This window comes from Sabethes cyaneus, chromosome 3 (assembly GCF_943734655.1).
Source record: "Sabethes cyaneus chromosome 3, idSabCyanKW18_F2, whole genome shotgun sequence".
In the NCBI taxonomy this organism is placed as follows: Eukaryota; Metazoa; Arthropoda; class Insecta; order Diptera; family Culicidae; genus Sabethes; species Sabethes cyaneus.
This window is the reverse complement of record NC_071355.1, coordinates 82909294-82924483: the sequence shown is the minus strand read 5'-3', so window position 1 is coordinate 82924483 and position 15190 is coordinate 82909294. Positions and strand designations below refer to the sequence as shown.

At 38.9% G+C, this 15190-nt stretch overlaps 1 protein-coding gene across 1 annotated transcript; it reads left to right on the top strand.

Moving 5' to 3' along the window:
* Positions 1-3055: 3055 nt before the first annotated feature.
* LOC128739797 (uncharacterized) lies at positions 3056-7109 on the top strand. Its single transcript, XM_053835299.1, has 4 exons — positions 3056-3352; positions 5995-6345; positions 6447-6600; positions 6664-7109. The coding sequence occupies exons 1-4, from the start codon at positions 3056-3058 to the stop codon at positions 7107-7109; spliced, it is 1248 nt and encodes a 415-aa protein (XP_053691274.1).
* The last annotated feature ends 8081 nt before the right edge of the window (positions 7110-15190 follow it).

Sequence of the window (15190 nt, the reverse complement as noted above, 5' to 3'; positions counted from 1 at the left end):
ACCCACTGCTTCCTGATAGGGTACCTGCTTCATTTCAAGCATCTCGTTTGCTGTAGCGGGTGACATCGATTTAGTTCATTGTACGCTTGCATCTGCTGGTGTGGACACCGGATTACAGTTCACCATGTTGAACCTTCGTAGAGTGCTTTCGATGTATTGCTTTTGATCCACAAACAGCTTCCCCTGTTCACGGTCTCTTGTGATTCTTTCATCCGAAAGCGATTGCTGAGAAAAATTTTCAATTTGTCCCTCAGCATAGAATCATTAGAAAATATCAAAAAAAATCGTCCACATAGATTGTAACGAAAAACATCTTCTGTCCGTCCAGCTTAAAGTATAAACAAGGATCCACTTGTGAACGCTCCAATCCAAACTCTTTCAAGGCTCCATCTAGTTCGAAATTCCACACACGGCTAGACAGTTTTAGCCCATACAAAGCTTTTTGCAAACGACAGACCTGCTTTGAGTTTCCTGCAAATCCACATATCTAGATAGAATTAACAAAAGGGCGAATGTCGCAAACGTAAACAAAACGAGTGAGTTATTTTTTGCTGGACCAGCATAGGAAAATCAACCCTCACTCGGTTTGTTTACGCTTGCGACATTCGTCCTTTTGTTAATTCTATCTTCATATATAATTTCGTTTTTCAATTTTCCTTGGAGGAACGCAGTCACTGCGTCCATTTGGTCGATATCCAAATTATACTTCACAGCAAGCGCCAAAAGATAACGAATCGTGGAATACCGCACCACCGGAGAATAGACTTCGTCGTAATCAATTCCCGGCCGCTGAGAACAACCTTTCACGACCAAGCGCGCCTTATATCGCTCGATCTCACTATTCGGACCTCGCTTTGTTTTAAAAACCCATTTGTTTCGAATGGATCTTTTGGAAGACTGGTTAACTCCCACGTATTGTTCTCCTCTAAGGCGTCGATTTCTTCTCGCATGGCTGCCATCCACTGCTCGCGATCAGGTCTACTGAGAGCTTCGTCACGTCTCCACAACTGTGGAGAAACAGCTTCGCCAGTAAACGAACTATAAGTTACATAATCAGAATACTTGCCTGGACATCGGCGCTCCCGGTCGCTGTGCCTCAACCCTTGCTGCTGTTCAGCTGGTCTGTTAGATTGCGACGGGAGCGCAGGCTCGTTATCTGCATCTTCGTATTCAATATCATTAGAGTCACTTCCCGATAAAACTGGTGCGCTATCTGCTTCACCCTCAGCTTCATCACAATGAACTGGTGGTTGTTCGATTGTATACAGCTCCATGAACTGGACTTGTCCTGCAGCTTCCGTAATGTCAAGTAAATTTTGCGGCTCTCCTTCCTGCATCACCACCACGTCACGACTGATACGGATATCACGCTTAATCGGATCATAAACTCGATCACCCTTGGTATCATCAGCATATCCCACAAAAATTGCTTTCTGGGATTTAACATCAAACTTTTTACGTTTTTGCTTCGGCACATGAACCAGTGCCAGCGATCCTAAAATCCTCAAATGACGTAAATTCACTCGTTTATTCGACCAAGCTTCTTCTGGAATTATCTCCGAGGATCTAGTAGGAATTCTGTTTACTAGAATCGCCGCTGTTGAAACTGCCTCGGCCCAAAATTGCTTCGGAAGTCGCGAATTGTTCAACATGCAAATAGCGTTCTCAATTAGCGTACGGTTCATCCGCTCTGCTACTCCATTTTGCTCTGGAGTGTACGGACATGTCCTTTGATGGCGTACTCCATCCTTCTCGAAACTGTCTCGAAATACTGAGTTCACATATTCGGTCCCGTTATCGGTTCTTAAAATTTTCAGCTTTCGTCCTGTCTGACGTTCGGCTATAGACTTAAACTTGATATATGCATCAAATGCCTCGTTTTTCGTTTTCAAAAAATACAAAAACACTTTCCTGCTTGCATCATCAATAAAAGTCATTACAAATCGGCTTCCACCTAGGGAAGGAATTTCCACCGGACCGACTAAATCCGAGTGCACCAAATCTAGCAACCCTTCAGCTCGGGAATTACTGGAAGGAAACGAGTTCCGGACATACTTGCCTTCTACGCAAGTAATGCATTCCGGAATTTCACAATTGGTCAGCTCGATACCATCTGCCATTCTTGTCAGTTTTCGTAAACTGAGAATTGGGATGTCCAAGCCGTCTATGCCAGACTTCAAAACTTGTTGTTAACAGCGAGTCCTCGTGTTCTCGATTTAACATATACAGACCATTCACCTGATTTCCTGATGCAATAACTTTTCCAGTCTATTCACGCACTTCGCAACCATCTGATGTGAATACCATCGTAAGATCCTTCTGACAAATTTTGCTTACCGAAAGCAAATTGGTGGACAGCTCTGGAATTACCAAAACCTCTTGAACTTCGACCGGATCTTCATTGAGTACAAGGTTAGCCAAGCCTTTCGTAACTGACGTCATACTGCCGTTGTTGGCCGTGCTCACCGGATGTGACATCTGTTCTTGACTCACGAATCCATACTGCGCTCGGGACATATGACATGTTGCGCCAGAATCGAAGTACCACTCGTTTGCATTTACATTGCCCAATGCATTTACGTAATCCGTGACGTTGAATCCAGCGGATTATCTCATGAGCAACAATAAATATGATTTTGAATCGCATTTCTGGACCCCTCAAATGATTCATTTTGACAGTGAATTTTGACATTTCCGCCCAACCAGCGAACGCCCAATTAACGAACCGCCCAATTAACGAATCACCAATTAGCGAATCTTTGCTGTAATTGAATGTTTAATGTGTTACCACCATTATAGGTACACGAGGCCTCCACTGTAGCAATCGCCATTTTTAGTAACATTAAGAATGTTTGAATCGTATTGTGTGCATGTGCATGTATATTTATTCTGATATCACTGATTTTGACCAAAACTTTTAAATTTTACTGCTAAATAAGTCACTACTGGCACGCTTACCCTAATGGGCTTATGATTTTAATTTTATACTTGTTAGAATTCTCTTGCAAGCAGCCTGGAGCAGTCGAGATCTCCAGAACCGATGTTTCATGATTCAATGGACAGCCAACAAGAAACCATTGGGATACTGAAAGCAAACAATCTGAGCACAGACGATAGTTTTTTCACACCGAATGACCTAAGAAAATTGTTACTACGTACAGACGTTGGAAAAGCCATTGTGAAGAATGCTGCACGAGGCAGATTGTCGAAAGATAGCAAGAAAGAGCTCGCGGGAATTATTGCTGAACATCATATAAAGCGGAATGGAAACGATGGACGTCTCACCAAATATTTTCTAAAAATGTATTCCAAGTGTATTGAACTACTATTTCCTAGTGAAAGGACAGATATGGTAAGTTTTATAATTAAACCCTCTGAAGAATATTTATTTTTAACGTACAATTACGTCTTTTGGCATTATGAGGCACGAGCGGGTATTTTGTACCCTACTTACGTCACTTTAGTGGCGACGATCCGTTATTGATCCGTTATTTTCCGTTTTGCCACCACTAAGCACTCGTCGATCAGCTTCCTTCAGCGGTTATGATTCATGTCCGTAAAGGGCCACCGGGAGGTTTATTGTTATGTAGAGCGCCAGTTTTGTGCGAATTCGCAAATTATGGAACATCGGTCGGCTACGTTATCTGTAGAAAACCCGATTCGCGGCTGCAATTCGTCGTTTTACTTGCATAGTGCATCGCATCCGCGGAGCATCGTTACACTCAAAAGGTCCTTTTAAGAACCAGAAGAGTTGAATATTGTTCTCCGTAACGATTGTCTCGTTCCCGAACCATACAGTCCACTCAACAAAGAACACACTGTAGGGTAACCAACCTATTTTGGACCCCATCAGCAGCTGTACATAATTTGGACACTTGCATTTGATTTTGCTGTAAGTGTCCAAATTATGTACAGCTGCTGAGGGGGTCCAAAATACGTTGGTTACCCTATATAAATTGTTTTATAGTACACTATAAGGGTTGATATAAAATGTTCAATAAGTGCAATAATACAATTGAAAAGGGCTCACTATTTTTGTTACATGCTTATTTTTATTATATTATATTTTATATATTTTTGTTACATGCAGCTAGAAATAGCTGCAGTGTCGTTGAGCGTCTCGACACCCGCAAGTCGACTTCAATCTATAGCATGTTAGGCAGGCATGATTTAGTTGGCAGTTGCAAGCAGCGAATATTTCATTTTCCGATCGGATCATAATCGTTGAGAAAACGAATGTGAAACAGATTAAACATCCTAGATTAGTACAAACAAATCGTGGGTATGTGCATTGTCTGCATAAGCAAATGATGTTATGTTGAAAATGACATTTGAACCATTTTTAATTTGCACGTCGTACAAACCAGCGGGGTTCAAATTAAAAAGTGTTCAGATTAAAAACAGTCAAACGAACGGGGGTCCACGGTATGTGCCTGCGTCACTCTCCGCTTCCCGTTTGTACCCCGCTAAAATAGTCTGCCACGCCTTTTGTTCAAATACGGCAAGTGGACCTACAGGCTGTCTTCCGTAAGCAAAGTTACAGTCTCTACAGTCTGTAGAGGACTATCGGTCTGATTAACGTTTTATATAAAATTCAGCTTTGTGCGGCGGCTTATGCTACTTGATCGACGCGTCTTGCGGAGGGAACAGATGAATCTCCTTACTCGTAAGATTGTCGGGGATGACCAGAAATTCCAAATATAGGAACTCATTGCCGTCAATATTCATTGTCTGTTGGAGGCGAACGATATATTCTCTAGAGGACCTTATGTCTCCCCTATGGAGTATTGATTTGTTGCCCAATTCTCCTGGCTTCCGTTAGTTTGGCGTAGATTGCCTCCGGCGTCCCAAGGTTTCTTCTAATAATGTCGGGAAGTTGTAAATGAAGATTATTCCTCTCGTTTCAATACCCGCTCGCCGAATCAGCCGTGGCAATTTTCCCGGAAACCTGTTTTGGTGCATTATCTGCCATAACTGTTCACGTTTGACTGTATCGTATGGCGCCCTGAAATCCACAAAAATATGATGCGTGAGCACGTTTACTGCCGAAATTATAATAATTGTCAGACACAATTGATTAAACGTCAGCAATGTTTTTTATTTACTGTTTTAATGTATACAATAACTGGTGTGTATATGAAGGAATATGAAGTATTCCACCACGCACACATATAAAGATTTTTTGACATTAGCTGAGGCTGTTTGCAGTAGGAATAATATCAACAACATCAAATTTCAAACTCCCGGATCTCCTCCACCCCTTGCTCCCCTCTCACTCCTACATAAACGATCCGCAGCTAATGTCATTCTCGTTAGTGACGATACCGCAAATTACTTCATTCTCGACTGATGCAGTTTGTTTTTAGCTATACATAAGTGGCCCTTGGGATAATGCACATAAAAGTGTGAAAGAGCAGCAAACAAAAATTATGCACTAAGCAAAATTATTATATTTATTACGGGCATTTCTGGAAAATTTGTCGGAGAGTGAAAATTTGATCCGTTTTGGGACGGGTCCCCATAAAATCCGTCTGATAAAAAGCAAAGCCTAGGTGCAATATTCCGTTATCGAAACTTGACCTTCTGTTTTTTATACGACAGACTTCGCAGCCAGCTGTTAGAGTGCAGGACAATTGCAGGGCCAGTTGCTACGATCCTATCCTAAAGGCACAAAGCTCCCTTTCCATGAGGAGAACGTGCTGCTCAAGCCACAAGTACTGATACGATCCTATTGACTCTTAACAGCCTGTCCTAGTCGAGATTCGAACATAGGACGACTGGCTTATTAGGGCAGCGTCTTACCTCGAAGCCAACTGGGAGGCAAAACCCGCCTGATACTGTCTTCGAATTCGTTTGCTTTCCCAGCTCGTCTGCCGTACTATAAAACTTACCCATTTGGATAAATAATTTATTGGTGCTATTTCTAGCAAAATTTGACAAAAAAATCTCAGACATAGCTCTAACTATTATTATCGATTGTGATTGTACTTTCAGATTACATATTACATTCCGGCAGCACCACCTGAACGGCGGAATCCAGGCGGAAGTATACATCAAGCATATAAACGGCTGAAAACGAAAGTCAATAGAAGGCAGACACGGGAAGCGGAGCATCAACAGAAATTGAGCGACAAAGAAAATGCTTTTACATCTAAGGACAATAACAATGATCGAAATGCTGAACACGCAACGAGATGGTTGCAACTTAACATTTATCCCTGGGATATTGTGCTCAAAATGTGGAGGGAAACTAGTGACTCCCGTGTCTCCAATATAAGAATCCTAAATTGTGGTGAGATACTCACAAGATACCCTCATTATAAAGAAGAGCTTGGATATCAACTAGTAAGTAGCTGCGATATTTGCTTGCAACCTGAAACGCTATTTCTCTGATCTCCACTATTTCCTGTCTTGTCTATTTTTCCTCATATAATTTTGTTCTACAGATTGACCAAGACTATCTTTCTTTGGGATTCAAAGAAGGAAAAAGTAACTGGCAAAATGTAATCGCAAAGCTAAAAACATTTTTCATACTGAAGGTTCGTAGCCAAAATTCTCTTGTGGTTCTAGAGTTCATGAACCGTCCAAATCAATCTGAAGGTTTATCCATTTTGAGCATGTTTGATTGCCAGAGTTGTTTAAGTCGATATTTTTCAATTTTAGATACTCTCATATGTTGCTTTTTGATCCTGCTGAACTGTTGCGTGAAGCCAACCAAAACTTCTAAGACAACGAGACCAGCTATTTTAACGGCACAGGAAGACGTATTGATGTTTGCTGACAGCGTGAATTCTGCTCGTGAAAATATTAAAACGCTTTTTGAAACTTACGCTGCTCAAAATATTTTACCGCATCCCAAAATTGTCGCAATTGGAAATGATTACACCTCTACGAGAAAAGAGTTCTATGTATTATACGAGGATATAACGTATAAACTTGATTCTGCATCGCGAGCTATAGACGTCATGATTAAAATGTGCAATGTTTTCAAAATACCATTTTCAAAAATAACGAAGCTTGTGTGGTACGTCATCATAGAAACAGTTTATGACATCAGAGCGCCAGCTCAATATAAAGAAATTGAAGAGCTGAAGGCGATATGTCTGTAAACAAAATTTGCTGTTTCGTACAAGACTGTAAATACGTATTCACACAAGCTTCCCCGTACATGGAACACTTAAAAACGCACAATTTGGAGAAACCACTCCGATTGGTTTGCACATATGAAAACTGCACACAGAAATTGACAACAAAATACCGATTTTCAAGACATATAACCACTCATCTTCCATTAAGCACTGTGGAGCCGCTATGCGATGAGAATCAAGATAATTCAGTAGTTATCCACACAAATGAAGAACCGCTGGTAGGTATTATTAACCCAAAAATATTTTAATCGATCGTTGAATTGAGTTGGAAGTACGATTGGTGAATGCTAGAAATATTTGTACGCCAATCATTTTCTTTCTATTGTTTTTTATTTAATACCTTTATAGAATGCTTTCAGGTCCTTTTAATTTAATTATATGTTACATATAGGGTAGATGTAGCAGGTGGAAATTCGAAGCATTTCATTATTTTTAAATCCGTACGTGAGATGTTTCTCACTATCAATACTGAATATGGATAAGTAATAAGTATTGATATTAAGGAAGATCTCATGTCGGTATCCCAAAATAATGAAATGTTTCGAATTTCCACCATTACTGTGAATACACAGTCCACTAACTTAATTTTATCACCTATTTCTATATGTTTCTCACAAAATGTAAATAGGTTTTTAACGATTTTTTTCTAAAGTTTTTTTTAGTTGACTCCAAATGATCTTAATGTACTAATAAATTTCTATTGATTCTAGGACTCCGCCGCAGCAATACATTCGCAGAGTTCATCAAGTCTTTCCGATAGCTGTGGAATCATTCAATCATTACAAAACTTGGACAATATGGCGTTGAACTTCGTACTCAACCTTCACAAGCGGCGTAACATAACGCGCAAGGACGTTCTTGATGTGCAGACTAGCGTCAAGAACTTATACAGTTATCTTGAAAATTTGATCCGTTCAGCAATACCGTTAGAAACATGCGACCCGCAAACTCATTATATTACAGACATTTATCTACAAAAAATGTCATCAATGTTTAATTTCATTGATACAGAGCATAAGTTTTTTAAGTATCTGACGGAATCAGACCTTTTCAGTCAGCCAAAAATATTTATTGTTAAAAACAACACGATAAGCGAAACAGAGAGTACCATGCAAATTAAATCTACACATTTAGTTTTGATGAACTTAAAATTTCAAATAAGAAAATTTCTTGAAACTGAAGATGTGCTGCCGGAAATAATGAAAAATATGAACCATCTTATGCAAATGAAGGATAAACATTGTAACTTTGTGAACGGAACTTTGTATCAAAATACGCTACAACAACATCCTGGAAAATTAATTATTCCACTATTCTTGTACACGGACGAGTTCGAGATAAACGATCCGTTGAGTTCGCATAACAAAAGACATTCGATCTGTGGGTTATACTACTTTTTTCCAACACTGCCAGAGCACCATCTTGGAAAATTATGTAACATTTTTATTGCCGGTGCAATCAAAAAAGTAGATATAGCGGAACATGGCATAGATGTGTTTATGACTCATGTAGTAGAAGAGTTCAAGAAGATTGAGGAAAGTGGCCTAAATATTAGAACCAAACACCAAGATTACAAAGTACATGTTTCGTTGATGCTTATTCAGGGTGACAATCTTGGTATCCATCAAACTCTCAAATTTGCTAGGTCATTTTCAGCTAAATTTTATTGTAGATACTGCAGAAGGGCGAAGGAGTTCTTACAGTACGATTTAACAGAATACGAGGAATATATAAGAACTGTAGAAAACTATGAAGAAGATGTATCATTAAAGCAGTCGGAGTCAGGTTTAACAGGGAGATCCGTGTTTAATCGCTTGCCATCTTTCCACGCAATCAAGAATTTTTATGCTGATTGTATGCACGATCTTTATAGTTCGGGAGTATGCTTATATGGATTTGTTGAAATAATCAATTACTGCCTTTACACAAAACGCTACTGTACGCTAAGTGATATAAATAAGCAGCGGAAGTCGTTGAACAATTACCATTTTGAACAAGCCATGTCAAGAATGCCTGACCTAGACGAGATTTATATAAAATCTAAGAAAAGCAAATCAGTTAGTATGCGAATGACGGCGAACGAAATGGCTGTTTTTAGTAACTATTTTACTTTTATAGTTGGTCCCTTCGTTCCGCCAGACGATCCTGTTTGGAAGTACGCTAGAGTACTTATTCAGATGATAGATGTTATTAATCTGCCGGTTTTCACAAGTAAAGACTTAGTTAATTTGAGCGATCTCGTTAGTGAGCATCATAGATTATACATCGCGTTATTTGATCAGCAGCTAAAGCCTAAACATCACTTTTTAACGCACTATCCAAGAATAATTAAAAATAGTGGCCCTCTAAAAAAAATGTCTTGTTTTCGATTAGAAGCCCGTCATAGGGATTTCAAAGAATATTTTGATGTCAGCTCTTCCAGAAAAAATATTTGCTTAACAATGTGCATTAAAGCAAGTTTATATTTTACTCACGACGTTGTAAATTCAAAATTTTTTCAATCTATTACCTCCGGTATATACAATGAAATAGCTTTGGGTGAAAAACCTTATATAGATAATGTATGTAACGACAATATTGACAGAGAGAAAATTATTAAAACAAGTGAATCCATAATTTACAATAACATCAAATATCGATCTGGCACCTTTGTGTCAGTAACACAAGAATCCATCGTAGAACTATACCAAATAATTGAGTTTATGAAATACAATACGGAAGATTATGCCATAGTTACGAGGTGGCAAATTAAGTGTTACAGCGAACATTATCAGGCCTTTATAATAGGGGATAAGTTAGATAACGTCTATGTATTAATGATGAGTGTTTTCGATGGCCCTCCTTTCACACTAGAAAACATAAAAAAAACAATAATGTTCCGCAGAAAATTGTATTACTTAGGTGAATAACATGTAAAAAAATAAAAATATTCGAAAAAAATGAAACAAATAAAAATAGCAGTATGATTACAGTACTGTAAAGTGAAACAAAATATTCTGCTTTCTTTATGATCACAATTCCATAGGTGTAAATGAACCTTATCTGTTAATAATTATTTTCATTCATGTTGCATATTGATAGCTTTTGAACAATGCATGACAATTAATTCGCAAATTGCTTGATGAATCCATAATTTTCCTACTGTCAACCATATGATATGTTCATTGCTAGTATTTCATTTATGAATGAAAATCATCCGGTTTACGAACGAATAGTATACATTTTCCTTTCGTTTTGGCTATTGTAATGAAGAATGATATTCCTCCTCTAAAGAACAGAAAATCCGTATGGGGCTCGATTGAAGCAATAATCATACATTTGTGTACGGGCAATTTGGTTCAGTGTAGTTGGCGCCACAGTAAAAATGATGATATTTTTATTTCAAGCTGTCAAAACACATAAAAAACTAAAATCATCAGAAGCGAATTTGAATTTCTTTTAAAATACGCGCTTTGGAATAAATCAAATGTTATGGTTGGGTTAGAAAATAATATATATCCAGCTTTCCACGAGTGATAATGGCGGATATTGAGCACAAGTGGGCACAATCTTTTGACATTCATTGCAGGAGCGTCGAGTTCGCCCTGACGGAGTTACTATGGAAACATCCATGATTGTTTGTTGTTCGAGTGTAAAAATGTAAACATTGTTTAATTTTGCAGATCAGCTGAAATGGAACGAACATAACTGAACGGATTCAAACTTTTGTACAGTATCCCCCGCTAATCCGACACCCAATAATCCAACGACTTAATAGTCCGGATCTCGCTACTCCGGAAAATTCCGAATTAAAAAGTATTGAACTTGACTTCTTTCAATCGAACACTACCTTCGTTTGGCGTCTCCGTTAGATATTTTTTTGAAACGGTGATTCTGCAATTGATGAAGGGACGGTAAGGGAAAGTAATGAAGAAGGATTTTTCGGGAATGAAGGGGGGAAGGGTGGAATGGAAGGGGGGGTAATAGGTAGCTATGCTTAACAAGTTGTCGTTGTGACTCCTATCTTTTGTCCAATGCTGGAAGGTGCATGGGTCGAACCAAGCTGTAATCAGAGATTATAACCGGATTTGAACCCACAACACCTGCCAGGGCGTGTCGCTCACTGGTACCCGTGTACCTTTGAACCACAGAGGCGCTGGACAAAAGAAGTCTGTGGGCAGGTGGAAAATACCTGCGAACAATATATGCGCCAACAAAGGGGTGCATACTGTATACACGCGGTTATCGGTTAACAGCAACTCCGACACGACAATCCGCGGATCACAGCATGCGTTGATAATCCTACGGATTAAAGCATGCTAGGAAATTCCTTCATAGAATCGACCTCTTTTCCTGCTGGACCGTCAACGAGGTAAGATGTGTGATTGATGTACTCCCTGCACTACCTGGCGAGGCCACACAATGGCGATCCTGTTGGGTTTCTGTGCATCTTGTTTCAAGATACATATGAAGAAAACAAGTAAAAATATGCAAGGAGTATTATCAAACACATTTCAATTTCTTCAAATTAATTTTCTTTCGCTGAGGTTAAAGCGGGGTACGCTGCTAAAAAGAAAACAACTCAAGAAAAAATCTTGCTATTTACCGAAGAAATTTTGACAACTCCAATACAAAGCAACCACCTGTCATTTTTTCTTGTGGTAAAAATTGTGCCGGATATTATTCCGTACGGAAAAGTTTTAATTCACTTGCGTGTAAAACTGCGCTATCTGGACGTGAAATAATATTTCTTATGAGGTGCGTACTGCTTAAGAAATCGTAAAAGAAATCGATTTCTTGAGCATTTCTTGTCCTATATTTTTACCCACTACTTTTCAGCAGCGTACCCCGCTTAATTGCGTTATTCACGCAACGCCTGCTGTGTTTGTGAAAAAAATGGTATCGACACGTTGCACTGATTCTGTGCAGTTGCAGTTAACGTGTTTACTGCAATGAGATTTGACAAGACGTACACCGCAGTATCACCGATACTTGTACATAGTCCGGTGTTACGAGACGTCAATTCGCGAACCGTTGGTTCCGGCTGTGGCCGAGTGAGACGCCCATCGGAGTAGTATTGGCTAGCAGTTTTGGTTACCAATAGCTCGATGGGGCGAGACACTCGAGTCACTAATTGATAGTGAAAATAGAAAAGTCTTCATATAACGAGACTTTCATCAAAGTACTGTTTATAGGAAACAGGAAGGGAGGTGATGGACGAGACGTTCATTGGAGCATCGGAAAACTATTATGAAATGTGAAGAAAATTGTCAACAATGTTGATCAAATTGGCCGCAGTCGCGGTAAAAATAATTGAATTGTCAGTTGGAAAACCAAATACAAGAGGGAGTCGAACCCATGTTTCAATCTTATTGGATCTCATCAGAACGAAATTGCTTCAAGGAAACCATTCGTTTACTTGGTACACAAGTAGTGTTAGACATTGCGTCTATGGACGGTCCAAGTAGAACTGTCGCATACTGATGAGTCGAAGACGAAACGCAGCGGATAATCTAAATACAAGAGAGCCCGATAAAGTTATTGCTATGTAGGGATTATATGTAGCTTGTGTTGCTTGGTTTGATATTTGGATATGTGGATGATCAGCATTGGAATCGTCGGATACCGTTGGTTAACCGGACAACACAATACGGGCAACTAGAAAAAGATTCTAGTTTACGATTCTGAAAAGTGGTTGCAAGGTTAAATGCTAGCCTGTAGCTGTAGTGGCAAAACTTAGCAATGCCGAATTGGTTGGTCTGCACATAATACCCCCCTTATTAACCATAGCGCGACATGGGTTGGTCTATTTTTAGACACACAAGATGTGCCTCTTCCTCCACCTACTGTAGAAACCACCGACCGAGAAGTTTTAATCTAACGTCTTTTTACTTTCAGGACGACGACACTATGCAGGCCCTTACGACTTGCAAGGTACTACGTGTGACGCTGTTCGTCCGAAAGCGTGTTAGTCCGCGGATTCTACTATAAATACACTTGCGAAGCTCCAATAATCTCTCGAAACAGAAACAATATATATCAAATGAAAGGTAATGCTTTTTCTTACCTTTATTATCCATTTTCATCATTCCCACTGTTGGTATTTCAATAATATATTACATTTCAAGTCGAGTTCCATGCACTCAAAAAAATCGACACGTCACATCCACGTGAAAAATCACGTAAACTTCTGTACAGCAGCTTACGTGAACTTCATGTACTAGTTAATGGGAAAATTGATAAAATTTACCGGGATCGCACGTAGACTGGTTAGTATGAGTGCGAGTTACCAACAATTCACGTGAATGTTACATGAAAAGTGTGATGGATGAGAATTACCTATGTTTTCACGTAAACTTGACGTGCTGATTTTTTTGAGTGTGTAGGTGCCAGCAAGCATTTTGGGAATTGCACTTTTTTTGTAGTTCCAATAATCACAACCAGGTAGCGAAAGGTTGCTCTTAGTTTTGCTCGAATTCGCCTATCGACCTTTTCGCGTGCGTAATGGCGGCTAGTGGGTACAACTTTCGGAGAACGTTAGCATGCCTTTGACAACTTTACTCACGTCGAGTTGATATTTCCAGCCTTAATTGTTGTTGTAGAACTTTCAAGCATACGTTAGCGGAGTTCCCAAAAGCAAATAAACATTACCGAAAACTGTACCCACTAGCCGCCATTAAGCGCGCGAAAAGGTGGATTGAATTGATCATCATTTTCCTAGTTCGTAAAGCCAAATATAGGAGTCGCATGGGCTTCATTTCATTAGTTTTGCCTTGAGTTTTGCGTTTATTTTATTCGATGTTCGACTTTATAGGTGAATTAGAGTGACTATATACAGAGTGGCGACAAGTCATCCCAAATGTATGCAATGCGGTTTTCCAAGGTTTTTCTTTCTCTTTCCTGCATACGCGTTGGATAGGTCGTCTGCTCGATTGGAATGACACTGACAGATAATTATCCTTCCAATTTTGACATTGTCGCCACTCTGTATATAGTCACACTAAGGTGAATAAACGCAAAACTAATGAAGCCCATGCGACTCCTACATTTGGCTGTCCGAACTAGGAAAATGATGATCAGTTACAATTTTTCGCTGGACGGATAGGCGAATAAACGCAAAACTAATGAAGCCCATGCGACTCCTACATTTGGCTGTACGAACTAGGAAAATGATGATCAGTTACAAATTTTCGCTGGACGGATATACAAATCAAAACATTTTTCATTTAAATCTCAGCAAAATGAATATTGCGAACATTGAATTTTCTGCAGCGGGTTAGAAATCTTATTTACCAGCTAGCGCACTGGTGGTTGCAAATGAAATGTGTACTTAGGACAAGTAAATTGAGATCCGGATTTAGTTTAGGTGTGTGTGGTTATGTTTATAGGTTCCGGACCGAAAAATTTAGATCCAGATATATTCATGAAAGTGTTCTATATATTGTTTAAGGTAATTTCAATGATTTTAAGCAAAATTATAACAATATTTCATACAAGGCATGTTGAATCAATGTCCTTATTGTTTAGTCTTTATTATGTAATAAAATTATAAATGGTTTTAAATAAAATGCAGGCAAATAAAAATTATAGTAAGTATATATGTTATTTTCTAACCCAACCATAACATTTGATTGATTCCAAAGCGCGCATTTTTAAAAAAAATACAAATTCGCTTCTTATGATTTTAGTTTTCTATGTGTTTTGACAGCTCGAAATAAAAATATCATCATTTTTACCGCGGCGCCAACTACTTGTCGAATGAAGCTTTTGTTCACCTATATACAAATCAAAACATTTTTTATTTAAATCTCAGTGAAATGAATATTGCGAACGTTAAATTTTCTGCAGCGGGTTAGAAATCTTATTTACTAGTTAGCGCACTGGTGGTTGCAAATGAATCCGGATGTAGTTTATGTGTGTATGGTTATGTTTATAGATGCGGGACCGAAAAATTTAGATCCAGATATATTCATGAGAGTGTTCTACTTGATTGTTTAAAGTAATTTTATGGTTTTAAGCAAAATTATAACAATATTTTATCCAAGGCATGCTGAATCAATGTC

What these genes read in the sequence shown, in the direction of transcription:
- LOC128739797 (XM_053835299.1), top strand. Translation starts at nt 3,056, where the DNA reads ATGGACAGCCAACAAGAAACCATTGGGATACTGAAAGCAAACAATCTG. An exon ending in CTAGTGAAAGGACAGATATG is followed by an intron (nt 3,353 to 5,994) that starts GTAAGTTTTATA and finishes TTGTACTTTCAG; the next exon opens with ATTACATATTACATTCCGGC. An exon ending in CCGTCCAAATCAATCTGAAG is followed by an intron (nt 6,601 to 6,663) that starts GTTTATCCATTT and finishes TTTCAATTTTAG; the next exon opens with ATACTCTCATATGTTGCTTT.